At 37.4% G+C, this 25067-nt stretch overlaps 1 protein-coding gene across 3 annotated transcripts in view; it reads right to left on the bottom strand.

Annotated features, from left to right (window-relative positions):
- Positions 1-424: 424 nt before the first annotated feature.
- Positions 425-25067, bottom strand: part of LOC139985236 (uncharacterized) — a 64069-nt gene continuing 39426 nt past the window's right edge. For all 3 annotated transcript variants that reach the window (XM_071999504.1, XM_071999506.1, XM_071999505.1), the window contains exons 5-14: positions 23743-23865; positions 19922-20044; positions 19133-19341; positions 13092-13137; positions 11510-11643; positions 9412-9537; positions 9169-9283; positions 8605-8739; positions 7224-7349; positions 425-5877 (exon numbers count right to left, since the gene is read on the bottom strand). In XM_071999504.1, the coding sequence (XP_071855605.1) occupies positions 5735-5877; positions 7224-7349; positions 8605-8739; positions 9169-9283; positions 9412-9537; positions 11510-11643; positions 13092-13137; positions 19133-19341; positions 19922-20044; positions 23743-23865 (1280 nt within the window). In that variant the 3' untranslated portion in view covers positions 425-5734. The remainder of the gene's footprint in view (positions 5878-7223; positions 7350-8604; positions 8740-9168; positions 9284-9411; positions 9538-11509; positions 11644-13091; positions 13138-19132; positions 19342-19921; positions 20045-23742; positions 23866-25067) is intronic.

The following is a 25067-nucleotide window of genomic DNA, read 5'->3' as shown; positions in this document are numbered from 1 at the left end:
TTATCTCTCTTATCTAAGATAGCAAATTGCAAATCTCCTTATTTTCGTGAAAGACAGGTTGGCAGGCTGATTTTTGTGTAAAACGATACTTAAAACTGTACGATACTGTAAACCGTGCGGCATCGGCAAGACATCGCTCCTTGAGCGATTCCATCTCAGTTGCCCGATGCGGTTTTATATCGTATACCGATTAACCGTTATACCGTATAAGTGTGAAAAACTAGTCTATTTTATATAGAAAACGATGTTTGGTCCTTTGTTGTTACCATTACTGAATAAGTATGAATGTAGCTCGAGCCCCCCCCCCCCTCTCTCCCGCCCCCTTACCAAAATTTCTCATAGGTGAGGGGAAAACTTCGTAGGACCTCTCACACGGCGCGGACACCAGCCAGCACAACAAAGATTTTTTTTAAACAAAGTCAAGTATGAGTGTATGAATTAAGTGTAGTTGGATTTTTATTTTATCTTACGATTTATGAGAAATTTTACCAAAATCAACTCGAAAATCTACTTTTATAGAAGTGCCATTTCGGGCTTTCTAGCAAAGCAGATTTACAAAAATTACATAAGCAGAAACACAAAAAGAAAACTAAAGAAAAAAATATCAGTTTTCGTCACGGATATTTCTGATTACTGGAACACACAAATTACATGAACATGTTTTCTTAAAATATAGACTCTGCCTTGTTTTTTTTCTTACCTATGTACACAACGAATGTACTGAAGAACGGTTAGGTTAAAACCATAAAATCTAAGAATGAAAACAATTTTTACATCGGTACGAAATTTTGCAGATGTAATATCGTTTGCTCAAATTCCCTGCAGCCGATAGTTGGTGGAAACAGATATGGCATAAGAAATAGAAATTTGTAAGTCTGAAGTTAGACTATATATTTCGAAGTCGAAATTTCGAGATAAATAGCCGAACATTCGACGAAGTATGCTATTAACTTACTTTACTAAATGTCCCTTATGGGCCACCGTATACAGAAACAACCTCGCACATCTTGCAGAAATACACCTAAAACTGTTTCAAAAAACCAAATGTTCCCGCCATGTTTTATTGAAGTTTACTTTACTGGCGGTGACGTAACGATGAGGTAATCATATTTTAATGCAATAATATATAAATCTCGTCTAAATTTGTTATCGGTCCCTAGTAAATCCCGGAGTCAAGAACATTGGTGTGAATCAACGACCAGTGCAGTGGATTATACAACATCATGATACACAAGCTGACGCACGGATTGTATACCCGTAACCTATACAAGCTATTCAAACTTGATTTGCGTTAGAACTTGGGTAATGCCGCCTATCGAACAACTTTGATATCTTATCAATAATTTCAATCCATCTTTTTTTCAATCTATTTTTCCATCAATCCATCTATTTTTAATTTGTTTCTTTTTAAAATTATTTTACATGGGATTCTTGTACAGTTAACTAGCTATAATGGGTGATACAGCATGAAATATTCAACACAGACACGCGCGCGTAAACGCTTGATCACTGTCATAAAGAGGGGGGGGGGGGGATGGGGAATGGGCTGGGGTGAGGAGTTGAGAACAAAATGGACGGTGGGTTAATGGTATATATCCCAAAAATACAACAACTAACCTATCAAAATACAATTCTTACTGGGACGATATTAAATCATTATTATAAAATTTCTACACTCATGCAAATGCTGTTTTTGTTTTCCTTCTGAAAGAGATGAAAAACCAATAACAAGTACAGTAATGAACAAAATGCTACGCAAATTTTGGAATGACGAGAAATTCGTGTTTACAAAAAACAAATCGAAATTAGTAAAATATTTTAAAGAGCAGACTCCTGATAAGGGGAACAGTGAAGGGGGTATGGGAAGCAATGAGACAGTCAAACTCTGAGATGTAAAAGTTATTGACACAATCTACACCAGCTAGGAATGAGGAGGGGGAGTGGGGGTAGGGGGGGCGGGGATCAACCAATATTCTAACATCCTTCACAAACTCTCCACACTAACATATCTATAACAAGATTACAAACTTAACCTGCATCTAATGAATTCATCTCTTTAATTAAGACACTGAAAAAAATTAATTGGTTTACAAAATATACGTGATTCGTCCTAAAAGTATAAAACAACACGTTATATCTTTACAAAACCTGAATACGTTTTTTTTTCTTTTAATTCAAAAACATGTGATAGTTTACCATCAAACAAATTAACACCATATCCTGCGTCTTTTTCCGTTTTTCTCTTTTATTGTCATTTTTTTATTATTATTTTTATTTATAATTGTTGTTGGATTCAAATAATAGCTCCATTGCAGTGAATTATAGGTTAGCTGTTACCATTTATAATTTAAAGGGACTGTGTTACATTATGACCATTTATATCATCACAAGAAATGAATTGTGGGAAAACTGTGGTTCACTGTGGGTGACAAATGAGGGAGGGGAAATTTTCTGACTTCACTACAAGAGTAAAAGTTTGACATTTGACTGAAATTTCTTTCCGTTTCTTTGGTATGTATTTGTCTAACTAGGTATTAAAACATAACGATACAATGAAAACAGTTATTCAAACAAATAACATTTGTTTATTCCTCATTGTGTTCATTTTATGCACATGTGACCTCACTTGATCTTAGGTCAGTAATCATATCCTGTGATTGGGTAACATATTCATACTTTTGTCTTTCAAGAATGAATCAGAAACTAGAAGACTGCAAAAACAAAATTGGTGGTGCTAACTCATTTAACCGACGAGAAAAATTTCCAAATACTTTTAAAGAGTGGAAACGTAGAAAAAAATGAAGTATAACCAACAGAAAACAAAAAGAAAAAACCGAACAAGCAAATAAAAAACATAACAAAAAAACAAAACGGTTTTGAATGACTGAAAGACAATGATGTGCAGCACAAACCTATAACACTATAAACCAAAGTTCAAAGCACACAAAAATAATAAAGCAAAATTAAATTAATGAAATGCAAAAAAAAAATGTAAAACACCAAGTAAAAATGCACCAAAACATGAGAAATATACCTTTAGCTCAAAAATAGACGACAATTTTTTTTTCAAATTCCACTTTTCAAATATGATATTTTTGCTCGTTGACAAGGGGATGAAAACCATTCAAACAAAATTGATACATTATTATGGAATCTAAAAATGAAGGGACGACTTAAAAATAGATTCCATAAAATTTAAAATTCTTACTTAATTTTGATAGGTTAAAGTTAACATCAGAAATAAAGATTTTTTTTTAAAATAGAAAAAAAAAAAAATTCAAACTTGGTTGAGAATACAACCTGTACGAAAGATAATAACTCTCTTATCTTAGAAATGTTTTAAAATGATACGCAACGGACGAATTTATTCAGTCTCGGCAGCCAGGTCCTCGTGGGTCCTTACGATATTCTATCTTCATGCCGTGGCTTTTTCGCAGGAGAAAAAAAAAACTGGTAGTGAACGATACGCTGCCATTGATATTAATTCCAGATATGCTAGAATGATCAAATATGGTCACTTTCATCTCTCTCATTTCCTTTGAAGACAATTCAAGCTCAACAACACAGTGAATAAAGTAAATTTGTGTTCAGCAATCCCAAATCAAAAGTTTAGGTGCTGTTTCCCATTTATTTCACAAAATTACCAACAAAATCAACAACAAAATTGGGACATCTCATTATCTGAACAACAATGGGTTTCTATGAAAGTTAATATCTATTCTATCAATGAATAAAACTGAAAAAAAAAATGTAATCAAAATTTTGCAAAATTGATCAGTTCAGTAGTATTTCTTTCTTTTTTCAAAAGGAAAACAAAAAGAGTGTAAAATAAATATACAATTTAAATGGGAGAAATTCCAGATCTTCTAAAAAAGTAAAACAACATCATTTCTTTATGCAACACATCATAGCTTCTTTGTTATGAAGTCCAAATAATACCCTCTGGTCTCATTTAAAACAATGCCCAAAACTCGGTGCAAAGGGGGGAAAGGGGTTAGTGAAAAGTCACAACTTTTTTTTTTTTGACACACAGGAATAAAATTTCACTTTTCTATCTTGCCATAGAGAGATCACTTTCAGGTGGTATTTTTTTACAGTTTTCTTCAAATCCAGATTTAGAGTTTTCTCACAATGCATGGATGGTCACCCATTTTGACCGTTCTTCAAAATATGCTATTCTGTTGTTTGTGGAATAGTGTGAAAAGCAACAAAGGCATATCTCAAAACTTTAATCATTTAAAAAAAATGTTTGTGAAGTGACTAGCACTACAAAACACAGTCCGAATTCCCCCTTCCCGTCCCTAACGAAAGCTACGAATTTGCACTTGTTTTTTCTTCGGGAGGGGGGTTGGGGAGGGGGTTATCATAAATCTATCAATATGCCCTAAGTAACTGTCAGAAATCATAAATAAAATACATAAATTAAAAAAATTAAAAACAATAATGCAAAAACCATAAAAGCAAGAGATGTTACTCTAACTTTCAATATCTCCCGAAGACCCATCTTCTGACCGACTTTGTATCCTAGACTGAAACAAAATGGCTCCTGAATACACAACATGAGACCGATCGATCCCCCACCTCACCCCACTCCACCCCTTCCCCTGTTTTATCCTCAAACCATCTCAATTTACATCTCAAATCGTTTTAACCTCTGTAAGAGATTCATGCGCTACGGAAAATCTTTCAATGCAATAACATAACATTGCCAGGATCATTGCTCAAAATAGCGGTTTAGAATGCTACAGAAGAATTGCTTCCCAACTGGTTACATCTTCACCTTCTTCCACTCCCCTCCTCCTTCATGGTTTATACTTGCATAGAAACTATTTGGTTTATCAATTGTACTATTATAATTTATCCCCAAGAGTTGATCAAATAAAAATCTTGAGAATTGCTGTGAAATTTTCGGTACTGAAGATCCTCGTCTAATACCTTATTCTAGACTAACGTGACATCTTTTCATAGCAACTGTTACCTACAGCTTAGCCTACTACTTTGCATAAGAGAATCGGGGCTGAAGCTATTATTGCCTAAATCTATTGATCATATCGACGGATTAAATGTACCCTTTCTTCAACAGAGAGAATAAATTTCACTGACGTCGTACGAGGCACCGTACGAGTAAGGAGCTGATCTGTTGAAAAGTGGAATTTGGTTACGAAATGCAAACCAGAATACTTTTATCCAATTTCCTCCTCTTGAGGTGGATGCTTCAGTGAATGTACTCTATCTTCAACAGACTATCACAGGTACATTTGTGTCCATGTAGACTCCGATTCAGGAGTTGTAAACCTTTGCAATGTGGCACACCTTTCCGAACGTTTTTGCGATGCCTTCACGATGTTCGCAAACCGGGGGCTGCGGATCATATTTGATCTCGAGAATCATGCAGATGTTTGAATGATGCAACATCTGATGCTACTGATTTAAAGATGAGAACACATGCCTACTGGCTGCTTCATCAAAAACTTGATCAACAAAATGACCCCGAGCTGTTTAGTATATGGTGGAATGCAGCACTTAGCACCTTAATGTAAGCTTGTTATCTGCTTTGAGACATTATCTTTTCCTGATCAACTTAAGTCTTTGAGGTTATTCTAATCGTATTCTGGTTGAAACTATCAGTCGGGACAGAAAGAGGATCTAGACTAAATCTATTTTTCTCGACGAACCGGGTGAAAAAACACAATTTTTATCTTTAATACTTTGTGATCCTCCGAGAAGGTCTTATCTATCCCTTGATCGGTTCCCCTGTCGCTTGGAGAATATCTAGAGCTAACTGCTTCATCTGAGGTGAGGTGGAGGGTTCCTCGAATATATTCTGGACGATACGTCTCAGAGGACCTTCTGAAAACCGTTGCTTGAAAGACGAATCTGAGGCAAAAGAGAAAAGGATTAGATAGAAGAAGAAACAAGGAATTATGGGTAAGAAGTATTCATAATGATAAAGAACCATCGCTTTATCAAACAGGCCACTAAGAGCATTGATTGCATATATGGACTTAAATATAAGAACCCTAGGTTCCTACTTGCCAACAAATTAATACTTCACTCTCACATATTAAAACAGTTGAGTGGTCATTTGAAACTTCATCAAATTGGAACTATGGTCTATGGTAACCATGTTTCTTTACTTCGAAAATTGGGAAAGCACAACTTGGATGAAGGGGTCTAAGGAGGGAGGTGGATAGGGGTGGGGAGGGTGTCCCCTCTAGATATCGAAAACTGGCTACATAATCTGTAGGGTCAGAGCTTCTTCCAACAATGTAGCCCCTAACATTACACAGCTTTTCCTCGCAAACTTGTGGGGATGATATGCAGCCACCCATCCATCATACAGGTGTATTGAAAACGATTAGGCCTGTATCATGCATCAATTCTGATATGCAAAGTAGGCTAGGCTCAATATATCCACAATGCAAAGTGTGGTAGGTCTTTTCATAGTGATGCACCCTGAATGTGTAATTTTTTTTCTATTTTCTGAATGTGGTAAAAACGATGATGATTTTCAACGTCAAAGAGACCTTCAGTATATCCACAATGCAAAGTGTGGTAGGTCTTTTCATAGTGACGCACCCTGAATGTGTAATTTTTTTTCTATTTTCTGAATGTGGTAAAAATAATGATGATTTTCATCGTCAAAGAGACCTGTAGCAAATCGGGGCAATTTAGTCTAAGGGACAATCTTGATTGTTTAGGACATATGGTAACCCTAGGTTTGAACAGAAAGGTTTCTTGTGTGCCCTTCTAGCAACATTCAGTCAAGTTTAGACATCGACGAGGCAACGTGTCTAATGTTTTCCATGTGTCATCACTGTGATATATATATGCCTAACAGAAACTGTGTTTTGCATTATAGAACGTTTGATGAAAATTTTACTGCATTATCTTCATAGCAGGTTTCTTTTGAACAGACACTATCAAAAGACCTACCACACTTTTCATATTGGATATATTGAGCCTAGCCAACTTTGCATATCAGAATTGAGGTGTTAACTGTCAAGGTTAACTAACAGACAGAGTCGATTGCAACATTTTGGATAAACTTCAGAGAATTAATAACAAAAAACATCGCCATGTTATTACTCCGTGAGAAATTCAGCCGTACCATTGACAAGGTAACAGTCTGCGGTCGGTTTGTTCTAGTCGTTAGCATAAAAAACGAGCTGACAACTTCGGACAGGTGAAGTATTTAGAAAGCAAAGATGCGGTCAATTTACCTTTAAGGAGTTGTAAAATCGTCCACAGAGAAATGTGAGCAAAGTTCTTCTCCTTCGACTCCAAGAATACTGTCAGGTACTTCATAATGGACGGGAGGTTGCTGACAACAACTTCAGACGGAATTTCTGACAGAGTGGAAAAAAATTGTAAAGAGAAAGGTTAGAGAAGGCCTAACGATTCCCTTTCCACACGCTCGTTAATATCAGAGGCACATCGACAGGGGTTGTAAACACACTCACTAATTTGTTAACAAAAGGAAGAATAGAATTTATATGGGAAAAAAAAAGGGATTTATAAACAATGTCACTGTTAGATAAAGATTTGGAACAGACGTACATAATTTATTACAGGTTGGCTCAAGAGTAAGAAACAAACTAAAAATGAAAGCTGTCAAGCTGGTATAAGGAATTATCCTGGCTTCTTAATCCATTCTCCCCATTACCTCCATCAATCTCTCTCTCTCCATCTATCTCTTTTTGTTAGTCTCCCCTACACTGTTAATCTCATTCTTAATCCCTTCCCCCTATTCACTCCTTTTTACCTCCATTACTAACTCTCTCTGTTACTCTCCCCTAAACTGTTAATCTCATTCTTAATCCCTACTCCCAATTCACTCCTTTGCCTCCATTACTAACTCTCTCTCTCTGTTACTCTCCCCTACACTGTTAATCTCATTCTTAATCCCTACCCCCTATTCACTCCTTTTTACCTCCATTACTAACTCTCTCTGTTACTCTCCCCTAAACTGTTAATCTCATTCTTAATCCCTACTCCCAATTCCCTCCTCTGCCTCCATTACTAACTCTCTCTCTCTCTATGTTACTCTCCCGTACACTGTTTTTCTCCTTGTTAATCCCTACTCCCCATTCGCTCATTTACCTCCATTACTAACTCTCTCTCTCTGTAACACTCCTCTTCATTGTCAATCTCATTCTTAATCCATTCTCCTCATTCACCCCTTTGCCTCCATTACTAACTCTCTCCCTATCTTTATGTTAGTCTCCCCTACACTGATTATCTCCTTCTTAATCCCTACTCCCCATTAACTCCTTTACCTCCATTTATATCTCTCTCTCTCTCTGTTATGATAGCCTACACTGTTTATCTCCAGCAACCCTCTCACATCTCTATCCATTATTCTGTCATTATCTGACTCTATGTCTTTGCTGAACATTGCACTTAACATGCTTTGCCATATCTGCCTTCCGTTCCCTGGAGAAGAGCCTGCTAGACTGGAAACGTCTGGCCATCTTAACTTTAATACATTTACATATACACAGGCTCTTTGCAATAGATAACCTGTAATGTCACAGTTATTTCTCTGTTTGATATAAGTAATACATCAACAGTTTCTTCTGTAAGTTTTATATATAGTCTTACCTAACTGTACTAACTGTCCTATTGTACCAGCACTGTTATATTGCACTTCTGAACTGGCCGACTGAGCTGCTAGATTCACCAACCGAGTAAAGATTCGGCCGTTTCCTAGCTGCAACAACCTTTTCCTCGCTTCATCTGTAAACGTGAAACGGGGGGAAAGTTTAAACAAAGAAGAAGAAACAACAGTATTAATAGCAAAAAAGAAGAAACAACAGTATTAATAGTAAAAAGAAAAGATATTAACCAACACGTATCATGTCCAAACTCTTCTGTCAGGATCAAACTTTATATCAAAAGTACCTTTCCTTTTCAATAGAGGTACAGGGATGGGTGTGCCCTTAGGGGCCAGTGGAAGAAGATTAAGTTGTATGGTTATGTCAATGCAGAACATTATAAAGGGGAAGGGGAGGTGGGTGGTAAGAAATATGACAAACTGAACTTTGTTGCCAAATCCTCTGCCAGTACCAAAGACACCTGTAAAAGTCACTAATGCATTTTCAACATTAGGGTAGTGGCAGTGGGGTGGGAAGAGGCAAGGAGGGTTTGTATTCAAGAAAAGCTTACTGTTTCCAGCAATGACTGCCAGGGCTGCTGTAACCTCGGTCTGAACGGACACCGGTGCCGTGCTATCTACGAAAGCGGCTGTCAAACTGTCTAACCCATCTTGCTCCAGGATCAACTGCAACCAGAAAGAACCAAAAAAAATGCATCTTTTGAATCATTCAGGCACCAAACCATTTTTTTGAAATAGAAATTAAATTAAGTTAAATGGCTTAGAATTAAATTTTGATCTGAGATATTAATTACCCTAGTCTTGCTCCCTGCTGCAAGGTTCCTCAGCGTTCCGGCGGCGTGACAGTGGGCGTCCCAAAGATACGGTTCCCTCAGAACTTTACCCAATTCTGGTATGAAGCCCTCTTGGACAATCGGAATCTAAAAGAACATTCAAAACAACGAAAAATCATTTTGAAATCCTAAATCTATGGCAGAAAATTGGCATATATCAAGCCTATCCAAGGAAGAACAAGCCTCCTCTTATCGGTGAGGTGGTGAGGAGGCAGGTGTGTGATAGCCCCAAGCCGATTTTTTCAAAGGACTGCTAGATCGGCAGACAAATCAGAGGCAGGAATTGTACTTAAGAAGCGCTACAAGAAAGGATTCTCTTTAATGCAGGTGTCACACTGTCGCGAAATTGACACCAGATGGCCATACGAATATGGAATTTTGAATTTCGCACCAAGATGGCCCCGAACTTGGTCAACAGTCAATAAACAGCCGAAGCAAGTACGATGCCTACAGAAGGTCACACGATGGCACCCGAACCACGCACGAAGGCAACACGAAGATGTGCATTTCTATTTAAGTAGTTTACCCGCAGGACACACGAATGCCACACGAAGGCCACACGATGGCTATACACGACGATGTATTGATAAGTACATTGTCGAATGCTAGAAAGGCAAATAGCAAGAAATGACAAAGTGAAATAAAATAATGCTTTGTTATTGTAAGAGGAGGTGCTGGGCCTGTAAGAAGTGCTCATCATGTTCTCTGAGGTACATCAAAAGAAGCAATGCTGCTGCTTTCTTTTTCCTGGTTGTCTCATCACCAAAGTAGGCCATTCTGCAGGAACTGAACTGTGGTTAGTTGTGATTGCGATTGTAGCTTTGGGAGTTACACACGCCTCTACTCTGTAGAGTTGCTTAGGACTGACTGAGGAAGATTTTTTGAGGCTGGCCTTTATATGTCCACGTTACCATGACACCTGGGAAACGCTTGAGGTTCACAAATTCGGCTGTCTTCGCCGACACCGTGGTCCCATCTCGATGTCATCGTACTATAATACGATGGTTACTCGACGGCATTGCGAGGGCTTCACGTATTCGTGTTACCTTCATAAGACAATCGGGCAGCTTCTTGTTTCCTTCGTATTGTCTTTGTGAGGCGAAAATGCCCGATGATCACACGAAGTAAAAAAGAAGATGACACGATTTGATAAGATGCCCTCACGATGACCTTACAAAGGGCAAAATGGACACACGAATTCAACACGACAATGAACCTTCGCAAGGTCTTCGGGCAATTTTTTGGCATGCCAAAGATTTTGCCACCACTCACGAAGTTGCTGCCGGAGCCTGAAAAACTCCACCGGAGGTCATACGATGGCTTAAGATGCCCTCACAAATGGCCCGAGGTTTTTACGATCAGAGCCGAATTTGACATTTTCTTTATCGTGTGTCCATCTGATGTCAACTTCGGGACAGAGTGACGCCAGCATTAAGATCGTCAGTAATTGCCAAGTCAAATAATGGCCAATCGGCTGAAAACTTCAACAATCGTTTTTACATCCTCTCTGAAAGTACGTCCTACTCAAATTATCTCAAAGTACTTCCTAGTCTATGTATATCAAAGTACTTCCTACTCAAAGTACTTCCTACTCAAAGTATCTCAAAGTATCTCAAAGTACTTCCTACTCTAAGTATCTCAAAGTACTTCCTACTCAATGTATCTCAAAGTACTTTCACTAAAAGTACTTCCTACTCAAAGTACTTCCTACTCCAAACATCTCAAAGTACTTCCACTCAAAGTACTTCCTACTCCAAGTATCTCACAGTATGTCCACTCAAAGTACTTCCTACTCAAAGTACCTCAAAGTACTTCCCTGCCTATTAAACATACTTTATCTTCTGGACTATGAAGTACTTTGAGTTGTCAGAAAATATCATTTTGAGGTCCACATCTTTCAGAAAAGGAGTCATTTTTAAAAAGTTTTAGCCAAATTTTTTTTCCAGACTAAAATTCCGGGGCAATGTTAAGAACTGTTGAAAGGAGAACTCAGACCCAACCATAAATGTTTTAGCTTAAAGTGAAGGAGATCGGATGTACTACCGAAAAGCTGACTGACCTCATTTCGTCTGTGAATGGACAGATTTCTCAGCGCTGCTACCACTGCCGCTAGGGTTTCTTTGGAGCACTTCCTCATTATTTGCAGTAGGAGAGGTAGGGCACCAAACTCGACAACTGCAAGCTGGTTGTCGCCTGTGAGTTGTGGAAAAATTACAACAAAAAAATTAACAAAAGAGGAGGTAAATTAACAAAAATATGAACTGAAAGGGAAATAGAAGGAAAAAACATAGGAAATAAGAGGTACACAACAACTGAAAACATAACAGAAACAAAAGTAACCAGACTGCAAAAATGCATTGTGGTTTCGATGAGAAACATAATTAAAAAGTGTCCAGGTAGAATTTTTTAATTTTCTTGTCGGTGTTTATCTTTCATTTAATGAACGCTTCATTATACCAGCTATAGTTGAGATACGGGGGAGGGGGGGGGGGGAATAATAATGAAAACGAGGGTTAAAAGTATTTTACACAATCGTTCCACAAATTTTTTTTTTTTTTTTAATAATTGTCATCTTTAATGAGGGTAGTCCTGCTCAGTGCAGAAGCACTGCTTTCCAGAAGAGCCCTCAATAAATTGCACCAATTGTGAATATTGGTGGACAACATTATCACTTTGAGAATCTGACAGCAAAGCTTTGATGTAGTTTCATGGAGTTTGCAAGCTACCTTCATGCATTAATGTAATATTTAAATAATAGCCATGTCAAATATATATATATATATATATATATATAGATATATATATATTACACTTCCCTGACGGAATATTCAGCATCCAGACGGAACTACTAGCCAAAAGGCTAACAGATTTTGCTATGCCTGAAAAATGGTACCGTGGGTGCTAACCAACTCAAAAGTGATTTTTCCAAACTTCCATCGCTTTTTGGCAAATTATGACAAAATTTTGCAACAATCCCTATGACCTCTCAGGGAATAATTTCGTGTTCAAATTTTTGTTGTTTAGAAATGTTGACGGTTCTGCAATACTTCTCTTATAAAAAAAAATACTATGGCACCTGTGTACAATGATTGCAATACATCTTTGGTTTTGTATTGCAATGTGTCCATTTTGCAAAGCATTTAAAATAGCATAGACAGAACAAACAGACTTATAACGTACAAAAAAAAAAATACTATGGCACCTGTGTACAACGATGGCAATACATCTTATGAATTTTGTATTGCAATTTGCCCATTTTTCAAAGCATTTTGCAAAGCATTTTGCATAGCATAGACAGAACAAACAGACACATAACGTACAATAAAAGACTAATAATTGGCACCTGTGTACAACGATTGCAATACATCTATGAATTTTGTATTGCAATTTGCCCATTTTACAATGCATTTTGCAAAGCATTTTGCAAAGCATTTTGCATAGCATAGACAGAACAAACAGACACATAACGTACAATAAAAAACTAATACTATGGCATCTGTTTACAACGATTGCAATACATCTTTGAATTTTGTATAGGAATTTGCCCATTTTGCATAGCAATTTTGCATAGCACTTTGCATAGCATAAACAGAACAAATATAACATACAACAACAACAACAAAATTTAAATTTCCTCTTACCTTCAGATGATAAATTTCTAAGGGCAAAACAAGCCTGACAGATGACCTGCAAGCAAGAAATAAAGAAAAAACAAATTCTCGTAGAAGCTTTGAAAACATTTCTGAATGCATTGGGCTGGCTATCCAGCATGTTTCTACTAAGGGTGCTGTCAATATTGGTTAAAATGCGCTTCAACCATAGATACTGTTTACACATCTCTGAATCAGGGTAATAAGATCATGTGGAGGCGTTCGCATACATGCCAACACGCCATATGACGAATACTGACGCCCTGGGTGATCGGCTTAAGTTCAAGGGTCAAACTTATGCAGTTTGGCCAAACAAAAAAAATGCTTTAGAAAACACAAGTTAGGTTGCTTAAAATGGCTGCTTTACAGTATTTGGACTTCAAATTTGGAAAAAAAAGCTTCAAAAAGATCTCTTCTTCAATGATTACAAAAGAAAAATGTATAGTGATCAACTCATGTTACTGTTATGATCTGCACTGTGAGACTGCAGCTTGTCAGGGTCAGCGGAACTAGATAGGACTGATATGAGAGCGCCCTCTGTGGATATTGGGCGTGGCTGGAGAAGCTCCAGTGGACAATTATTTAACATTTTTGTGAGTAACTCAACTGTTTGGAATGAAATACACATAGTAAAGCTAATGACCTACAATGTTATGGGATCGTAGAATCAAACAGCATGTAAGATATGATATCAACTAACTCATGAAGAGATGGCTCTGTGTTAACATGTCATTACAAGACTATCTTCTTTTTTTTTAATTTTATAATTTTGTTTTTAATTAATTAATTTTTTTTTGCTGCTTCTGCTTTTTTTATTTTATATCTTTATTGTATATCTTAATTTATTATTTTTTATTTCTTTATCATTTTTTACAAGCATATCAAAAATTGAGCAAAATCACTATGAAGTTGCTACATGTCTTTGAAATGTAGCAGTCTCTTGGAAGGCAGGAAGTATCTTTGCTGCGTTGGCTTGCAAAACTGATCTAATTTCTCGGTTGAAGTGGAAGTCGGTCTGACCTTCACCTCCGAACCTAAACACCTACATCTGTCCTATATTAAAATTCCTCTCATCATTCTTTACATATCGTGTGTTTTAATGCCTTTTCCCTACATGTAACAGATATTAGCTACCTGCAATACTTTTGCAAACAAGAACCAGGGCTGAAATTGTCATTTACACTAATAATTTCTAATTCATACTGTCAGCAAATTGTGATGGCAGCTGAAGCTAATTAGTGGGTTAATTGACCCAGTGACAGGTATAACTCAAACTTTATCCTTGTATATAAACCTACAACAGATATTTCTTCTGTTTACTGTGATGGCTTTGATGGTTGCTTTGATGGTTGCTGTGGTGGTTGCTTTGATGGTTGCGGTGATGGTTGCTGTGATGGCTGCCATCAAGTGCATTAGCATAACAAAGATTTCATAAGGTATGGTAGCACAAGGGTGGACACAACAAAAACAGAGTTCAATGACAGTGCAACAAAATTGGATTATTACTACAAGTTGTACTTGAATAAGAACAATAAAACCCTAAAAAAAATTTTTAAAAAGGGAACAAGAAAAGCAAAACATCTAAGGAGCTCCAACAGTAACTGAAACTATGTAGTAAAGTCATGGCGACTTTGACCTGATAATTTATATTTCAGAAAAGATAATATACAAAGTAGTACAAAAGTGTTGTCTTAGCTTGACAACACATTACTTCTTTGACAATTGTGAACATCCTATAGTCTAACAAAATCTTACGGCAGATGAAATACAGACTATAATTTGTAGTTACTAGTACAGACCAACACTGATGGAGGTAAAATATCTTCATATTTCTTCATTGCCTTGGAGGAATGATTTTCAAAGAAACCAGCCGCAATTTCATTTTGTATACATGTTCGTTTTCCTCTCTCCCTCCCCCCCCCCCTTTTTTGGTTCCCCAAAGTCATTTCCTTTTCAAGTCACATGTTTTATGTCGCATCGGTAAGTCTCTGGTTGTTGTTGTCCATATCGATTTCTAAGATACAGTTTCCTCTCATCTTCGTATAAACTACACAATTAACTCTGTGACTTGATTCAAAGGAGATAAATTACAACGTTACCCTGGCAACATAGTATAAACTTCTGCTTTTCCCTTCTGATATTAAAACTTCATTTTTAAATTTTTTGTTTCAGGTATCATATTCCAAAATAAAACTTCTGTGGTTACTGTATAAACAATATTTTTATGTATCCCTACCTCCTACAATGTTTCAAAGGTTTTATCTTGTTATATATGACAACAGAGTTTGTTAATTATCAAATCGTTTCCATGGCAATTGTTTCAACCACCAATTAGACTGTTTATCACAATACTGGAAATTTCCTGGTTTCTTCTGCTGAATAATAAGAATCCTTCGAGCTCAGGTCGAATGTTTGCAGATTCTCAGAATCTGACTGTCGTGTTTCTTTGATGACGAGTGAGAGGTTTCGTTATGAACAAAGGACAGGATGGGATTTGCTTTAAAATGGTCAACAGTATTGGGCCCCGAATTTTATCATGATGCTCAAAGTCGCTAAAAGGTTTTTCAAAAGTACTTTCTTCCCTGGAGATTCTGATCCTCAAAATAATTTCTCACAATTATTTGAGGAGTGTTAAAAATAGACAATTCAATATCTGAGAGTTGGTAACTATTTTTACAGTGGCTGAGTGAAATGATTGCCAAAATTTGAAAATTGGGTGACCATTATTTGACAGTATAGCATATTTGGGGGCAACACTGACTGCCTTCAATACTGACAGCTCTAGCATATTTCCATCGAATCTGTGACAATTTGGTCGTTACTTAATCAATATCAAAAGGAAATCTAAGGCGTCTGATCATAACTTTATTCCACCACAATTAGACATCAGGATAAATAAAAGTAGGCGTACAATGCAACGATAAATGCAAATTTAAATACAAAACCCAATTACCATAATTTGTGGGACACAAAATGTTCTCGACTTGATTTAAACAGTTAACAACCTGCCAATTAGAATCAAACAAAGTCATTGTCACCACAGATACCTCTATGATAATAGTCAATATGGATCCCTCTATGATAGAATATTTCAGATTTGTGAAGTTTATTTTTCATAACATACTGAATCTAGTCCATTTCAGTGTACAACCCCTCCTCCTCCCCCCCCCCCCCCCCATCCACCACATCCCCCATAGAATAACATCTGTGTAGACAAATTCAAACCACTAGTCAGATGTGGCATAAGTTACTCCCTGGGCTAGGAGGTTATTTCAAGTGAAAGAGTGGTAGCATGCGTGTTAACTCGAATGCTTATTGTTTTAGAATGTTGGTCAGTCAGTCAGTCAGTCAGTCAGTCAGTCAGTCAGTCAGTCAGTCAGTCAGTCAGTCAGTCAGGTGAATGTGAGATCACACAAGAGCCACTAGTCAAGGTACTCCATGAAGAGGCAAGAGGTGTAGCACCCTATGGGCTGCTTCACACTATGGGAAGTTAATCATGAGACATGTGGACATGAGCACACTGTAGTGTGCACTGGGAGCAGCTGTTTGAATTATGCTCATTCGGCCTTTGCTGTGGGTGGAACCAGTTACCAACGACCAGCGGGTTCACTGTTGTAGAGTTGTGCGAGTAGGCCTTACCTTGACACAAGACTTTTAACATTCAACTGAGACTTCTAACCTTCAGTCACAAAATGGGACCTCGTATTACCATATTATGAGACTAAGACACCATTTTGAGATGAACAAGAGACAGTTTGCCTCTGTAAAGGAATGCAGTGCTCTCTAACCAACCAGACAGAAATGTTTGCTTCATGCCTGATGCCCAGATTGTGGAATAAACGTTACTCTTTCATTATATTCACTCTTCTTCTCATAGCTCTCTTCCACCATTTTTTCTCCACACCTTTCTGTCTTTGTCCTTCTCCAGTTTATTCCCTACCCCCTTCCCTTAATCCTCTCTTTGTCCCTCCACTGTTTATCTCCTACCTCTCCTCTTCCCCTATTGGTTTCTTTCTTTCTTCTCTCCATCCCTTGTCTACTAATCCCCTTACATCTATCTCTCTTTGTGTTCACCCTGCTCATTAACCTGTCTGTAATTTGTGCATGTTTTTGTCCCTTCTGTTACTGTTACTTGTCATTCAGCCTTTGGAGAAGATCCTGCTAGGATCGAAACTCGTCAGGCCAATTTACTTTTACACATTCTCTTACACAGGCTCTCTAGTGGATAAGCAGTTTGCTAACAGTGATATTTTATTTTGATTTTTACTCTTTCATTAGATAATTATAAAACTTCGCTTTCTGATTGCCGTCCTTATTTATATCAAAGGTGTGGCATATACCCCTCCTGGCTTTTTCATAATACGTTACAACGTAGACATTACTAGTCCGTGAACCTGTAAACCGGTTTGCTAATTGTTTTGGCATCTATGGGTGGTTCACGGACGGTAATTGGATTGGTTATAGGCACCCTGGAACTGCGTTCAAATAAATTTCTCTCCCTCTCAACCTTTCGCGAGTCGTAAAAGAAAAGGTCTTCAGAAAAAGGTAGAACATTGTAGGAAGGTCGGATATTCTGATTAAAAGACTCCTTAACGTTCTCCCGTGACAGACTTACGTGGCTTTCTTTAATATCAGCATTTCACCTTGATCATAAAGTTTTCAATCATCTCCCGGGAGGCTTTCGTGAGGGAAGGTGACGAGTGAAAGAGGGGTTTTCTATGATTAAAAGCTGTATCAAGGACAGTTGAAGGAAGCTTTCATATTTCAAAATGTGCCTGAATTGTCTCTTTTTTTTTTACCGTGCAATCTTCACTTTTGCGATGTGTTGCATTTTTTGGGGGTAAATTCTGTTGAATTTTAGTTTGGCATTCTGAACTTTTTGCACTGCTTACTTATTCTATACTTCTGTTTGTCAATGTAAATTTTTTTTTAAATTTTTTAAATTTAATTTTCTTTGTTTGTAAATTTAATATATTAGCTCAATGAAATACAATCCCTCCCTTTGAGATTAATTTGGATTCTAAATCAACTTGAAACTTGAAGACTTGCCTTTAAGAGGCTACCTTTAAAAATCAGGAATATAATTACTGAAAGGGAAAAACTACTCCTCCAATAGTTGCTTATATTTATTAAGTTTATCAATTTTGTTTATCACAAAATACTGACAATATGAAGGATTTTTGTACACAAAACTCTGCTATAACCACTCTTTGCACAATTGTAACATATATTGGTCATTTTAATAGAGGGAGTAGACTGAAAATGGACAAAAAAAATCCAATTCTTAGGCATTTTTGGAAAAACTATATTTATACAACACTTTTAAGTTATGATAATTCCGTGGTGAACAAGTTTTTCACCGTGATAGAAATTCAATAATGCAATATTGTCTGAACTTTGCAACAATCTTTTTTGCTTCACTTCACAGTCTATAATTTGAAAAACAATTCTAGTCTTCTAGACTCTTATAGTCTTTGAGTGAAATAAGAAGTAAATATTCATAAAATTCTGCAATGACAAAGCAAAAAATGACCTCTCATGAAATCAGACTGAAAAAAATATAACAAGACTCATTATTCTCTGATAATGTCGTAAAGAAATGTGATATTGTCGACAAAACAAAATCTCAACCAGAATGCAAAAATGCATTATGGTATCAATGATGTAACATGAATCTGACGTAATGTATAATGAAGGTGTATAGGTTTACAAGAGTTTCACGATTTGACCTCTGATGACCCCAAATGAACTCCACCAAAAACAAAAGGTTTCTTTAACTCAATGTGGTACTTCTATACACTACATTAGAGCCAAGCTTCCAGTATTGAGATACCGTGATTACAAGGTTTTTACACTTTGACCCATGGTGACCCCAAATGACTTTTGCCCTCCATCAAAAACAGTAGGCTTCTTTTACACAATGTGGTACTCCGACACACCAAATATGAGGTCTGCCCATGATTCCCTTCTTGAGATATCACGTTTACGAGGTTTACAAAGAAAAAAAAAATTACAAAAAATTGAAAACTCACCTTATCGGATAATGAGTCTAACAGTGATATCAACAGCTTGAGTACTTTGTGGTTTCCCTCTCGGACCACGAATGGACGGTGCTTCTCATCGACGGCTAGATTAGAAATGGCTGCAGCACAGTAATACTGTATGTCTGTGTCCTCAGAGGATAAAAGATCGACAAAGACTTTCACCGCGCCACATCCTACCAAAATTTCCCGGTTCTTCTCTGTGAAAATTGAGGCAAATATGAGGAAAATCCTGATTTTAAAACAAGGAAGACAATATTCAGCTTAAGAAAAAAAAGAGAGTTTCAAGTCCAGGTAGGACGACCAATCACAGAAAGAGATATGTCAGTTATTACATATTAGTTTTGTATTATGTGGTATTACAAACATCCTTTAGCGAATTTCTCTGGACCCCTCACATCACTTACTGAAATCAGTGAGGATAAGAAGTGCCCTTAGTGAATTTCTCTGGACCCCTCACATCACTTACTGAAATAGGTGAGGTTAATAAGTGCCCTTAGTGAATTTCTCTGGACCCCTCACATCACTTACTGAAATAGGTGAGGTTAATAAGTGCCCTTAGTGAATTTCTCTGGACCCCTCACATCACTAACTGAAATGAGTGAGGTTAATAAGTGCCCTTAGAGAATTTCTCTGGACCCCTCACATCACTTACTGAAATCAGTTTTAAGTAGTGCCATGTTGCATGTTGCTAGATACACACTTCCCTCACTTCTCTAAAGTGAGTGAAGTTAAAAAGTGCCCCCCTGTTGCATGTCACTACACACTTCCATCACTTACCTAAGTGAGTGAGGTTGAGAAGTGCTCCAGTTGCATTTCTCTGAACCCTTACATCACTTTCTTTTGCCAGTTTGATGAGAGGGATGACAGCTCCACATGCAACTATCTGACTTTTGTTTCTGTCTGTAACAGGAAAAACAAGAAATTAAATAAAACATGGTGATTCATCTAGCTAAAGTGAGTGGAAGTCGCAGCTCAATATGAAAGGTTCTGTAAAGAAGTCCCTAGCAAGAAAACCAAAAAATTAAATGCTCAGTTGTCACATACTGCATATGGAAATTATAAATTTTGCTATCACAGTGATGGTTGTGTGATACCCACAAAATGTGAATCCTTGTTACAAAACTTAGTCAGTTTGATTCACTGAAGGGGAATGACAGGGAAAAAGAGGAGGGAAGGTGGAAGTTGGGGCAACATAAACAAAAACTATTTCCTTCTCAAATTGCAAACTCTGATAAATGTACAGGAAGCAGTTAAGTTGAAATTTACATATGCAAATTAAGAAATCATTTGTTACAAATTAGTGTTTCTTAGAATTTCAAAGTACATAGGTTAATTTTTTTTTTAATGTTGCTTTTTTGGGGGGAGGAGGAGGAGGGGGTTTGAGTGGGTTTGTGTGGGAGTCATGAAAATGGACCAACAGGACATTAAAGCAATTAATCAATACATTGAACCGATTTCTTGTGGATGGTTTTCTTTCGCAAAATGACAAGAATGACCAAAGCAAAATAAAGAAGCCTCATAACAAAAATTTTACCAAAACAGGTTTAAGTTTATTTATTGCGCTTTAACCTGTAGAAGTTGAAGAATTCCGATCACCCCCCTCTCATCTGCACCCCCTCCCCTTCCCCCTCCCCAATTATCCTTCATCCTTGCCATCTGCCTTTAATAATTCTTTGTCTTAATTGTGCGACATTTGATCCCTCCCCCTCCCCCTCCCCCTTCCCCCTCCCCAATTATCCTTCATCCTTGCCATCTGCCTCTAATAATTCTTTGTCTTGTGTACTACATTTGATCACACACTAATACAAACTACTGAATCTATAGAGATCATAATAACTGAATAACTGAAAATTATTCAATACATATTGTTTTGTCACGCAATCATTCCACGCCATCAGCGTTTATAGTTCACCCTTCCAGCCTTCCATAGAAACACCCGGATTCTTCACTTAACATTTCAGGAATCACAATCAGTTCAAAGAGCTTCAACTCTGTGAAAATCTTTGCAGACTATACTATAAATAGACTCTTTCAAATTTTTTCTTCACTTTCTGAAGGTCACACAGAGAGGCAAAAATATGGAACACTCGAAAAGAAACGTCAGAAATATTTCATTGGATACCCAGATCTCTTGACCTTCCGAGAGCAGATAATTACTAACTGCACATAAGAACGTGAGACTTGCGACTGTTGCCTAGCGACCAGGAAACCATTCTCGGAATGATGCGGTTCAAGTATTGAGATTTATGTTGAAGTTTTTATGTTGAAGTTCTTTGGAAGAAGAATCTAAAATACCACACAAGACGTATATGAGTGATTTGATCTCATTTGAATGGAATATGAAGGAATGATGGAAAATGTCGTCACATGAAAACTACATTCACCTTAATGATGATTGTTATGAAAGCTTTAGGGTCAGAAATTACATTTTATGATTCATTTAAAACCTTATTAATCATCGCTTTGTGACACATGGTCTCTACTGGATTTGAGGACGTGGAAGTGGGGGGGGGATCTGGACATACATCAGCTGGTTGTCTTGACAACGTACCTTCTCCCAACCTGCTTAAAAACATCCATGAGCACAAAATGTTCTTGCCATCTTGCACTGTAGCATGACATAGATGCTGATACATAGCATATTGCACATATACTAGCATCACAAAGATGCATAGCATGACAGAGATGCTATAGCATGACAGAGATGCTATAGCATGACAGAGATGCTATAGCATCATGAAGCATAGCATCACATAGATATTACACTATATAGATCGTATATTATCACACACTGTAGATGGTTATCATCATAGACATGCTATATAGCATCACAACTGAACATGCTATATAGATGCTTAGCACCACAGAGATTTTATGGCATCACAGTAGCATATAATGTAGATGCAGCATCACATTAATGAAGAACATCACCTGCGCAAGTCCTGTACATTTCCAAACAAATATTAATGCTTTAGACTAGGTACATACAGTGCAGTGTACATTTATATGGCTATCCTAATTTGCACGCATCAAAAAGTTTGGCTTCTCTTGAAAATATAATTCTCTGACTTGTCCATGGCTAATTCAAAGACAAAATAAAGAAGTCCATTACCCTTTTTGTAAAGAAAATTTGGGCAAATTTTGAATGAGCAAAATGCAAAGTTCTTGGATGGCCAAAAAAAAAAAAAAAATCAATTTTCCACAAGTTTCCCTTGGCTTTCCATCCCTTTTCGGGGCCTAGGTATTGATTTCGAAAAGTTGAGTTCCGAATCAAATTAATCGAGTGAAATGCTGACATTTTTCGTGAAAATAGAAACGGACGTGGTTTGATGAATTGAATTCTCAACTTGATGAAAACCTACTAGGCATGAAATGAACTGCAGGCCCAAGCACTGTTTACACAAACATGCATACACGCATACATACACGCATACAGTACATACTTAACTTGATTAATACCTACAATAGAGGCTTGAAACGAACCGCAGATCCACGCACTGTATACACAAACATACATACACACATACACCCTTACAGACATGCAGACCGACACCTCAGTTCATACATACAGAACATACTTAACTTGATTAATGCCTACTAGGCTTGAAACGAACCGCAGACCTACGCACTGTATACACAAACATACATACACACATACACCCTTACAGACATGCAGACCGACACCTCAGTTCATACATACAGAACATACTTAACTTGATTAATACCTACAATAGAGGCTTGAAACGAACCGCAGACCCACGCACTGTATACACAAACATACATACACACATACACCCTTACAGACACGCAGACCGACACCTCAGTTCATACATACAGAACATACTTAACTTGATTAATGCCTTCTAGGCTTGAAACGAACCGCAGACCCACGCACTGTATACACAAACATACATACACACATACACCCTTACAGACACGCAGACCGACACCTCAGTTCATACATACAGAACATACTTAACTTGATTAATGCCTACTAGGCTTGAAACGAACCGCAGACCTACGCACTGTACACACAAACAGACATATACACGCATACATACATACTCAAACATCTACAACTGACCTACATCACAAACCATACGTTAGGCCTAATCTATAACAGACACAGCTACTATGTATAATGTTCACAACTCCCAGTCCTAACATGATTAAATTTGAATTAGTTGTAACCGTTTTGTAACCGCTTTGTTTTGCCGGTTGCTCCATAGTCACGTCCGGCAGTAGTAGTTCTGTAGACTAATTAACTCAAAAAGTTGATTAAGCCCATCGGTACATAGCCCCCAAAATATGCTAGACAATCAATTAATGGTCACTCATGTCCCAAATTTCAGCCGGCATATTTAATGCTACCCTTGGAGAATTTGTTTCTCTCTTAGATATGTTTAACGGTCGAACCGAACTCTCCTCTACGTCCGTTATTTTCTCTCGGATACGTTTTAATTACGTTGAACTACTATCAAATTTTTGAAGCATGCATGCTAAATTTGGATATATACTGAGGGATGACTTGTTTTAAAGAATGGACCAGATTGCAATGGCGGAATATCTCATAAAGCTAACAAATTAAAGGTGCTTACTTGAGGTAGCCAGGGTTGTTATACAGCCACAAGCATTACACTGTACTTCCAGGTCACTGTTGCCAAGGAGACGAATCAACACGGGCAGGGTGTCGCTGTTGACGATGACTTCCTTGTTAGATTCTGTGGATAGGAAAATAATAATAATAATAATATTAATAATAATAATATTATTAATAATATATATAATAAATGAGACTTATATAGGGCCAAATCAGCTACAGACCAAAGTCACTGCTCAAGGCACTTTACAAAGAAAGCAGATTAATTTACAAAAGAACAAGTGAAAAGATGGGTCTTAAGTAGAGGATAACGAGTAACAATAGAGAGGATAGTAGTACCACTGTGTGTTCTCAGCCACTGATAGACAATGGAGTAATTCAACAAACTTTGACAATTAATGTTGACAAAAATACCCAAATCTCACTGTTTGGGTATTTATGAGTGACGATACTTACATGTCTGTTCCTAACCTACAGAAGTTGATATGCATTTTAGCACTGTGCACCCCCTCCTCTCACACCCCCCCCCCTCCACAACCGACCTATTTCAGGGTCAATTGCCTATAGTACTTGCTCTTTCTCCAAAATCAACCATACATGTTCAACATTTGAAAATCTTCCCTTTAGTAAGACTGCCACTCATTTTTCTCCACTGCCTACTTCTTCACCTTTCAAGGTGATTAGCCTGGAACGTTAGCCTGTGTGTTATGTAATCTACTCGCCGACCCTAGCGAAGGAAACAAGTGTGCAAAAGTCACTTGCATAACTCAAATTTCCAGTGATCTACAGTACCACAAGAACCTATTAAATGCCAGAGGCAGTTTAACTGTTATGGCAGTGGTATTAAAGGACCCATTTTCAAATGAGGCTAAAAACTTAAGAGAAGAGTGAAACTAAGTCCATGCAAAACCCAGCGTGTGACATCACTTCCTCCCCCTGCCCCTGCCCATCATCCCCTCTTGCCCATGTTGCAAAAGAAATAATGCAAATGCTGTAAGCATTAAAACCTTTTTTGCAACTAAATAATAATTAATTACATGAACTTTGTAAACCACAAAGTTGTCAGGGTCAAAGTTGTTAGATAAACAGTTTATAACTTGCTGATCAAGTGAAGTGTACAAGTTGTAACCAGCTATACAGGTAAGTACTATACAGGTAGGTACTATACAAGGAGGTACTATACAGGACTATATAGGGAGGCACTATACAGGTAGGTACTATACAAGGAGGTACTATACAGGACTATATAGGGAGGTACTATATAGGTAGGTGATCTACTGTACAGGTTGGTACTCATATAGTACTATGTATAGGTACTATACA

This window comes from Apostichopus japonicus, chromosome 17 (assembly GCF_037975245.1).
Source record: "Apostichopus japonicus isolate 1M-3 chromosome 17, ASM3797524v1, whole genome shotgun sequence".
Lineage (NCBI taxonomy): Eukaryota > Metazoa > Echinodermata > Holothuroidea > Aspidochirotida > Stichopodidae > Apostichopus > Apostichopus japonicus.
The sequence above is the reverse complement of the archived record's forward strand: the minus strand, read 5'-3'. Positions and strand labels throughout refer to the sequence as shown.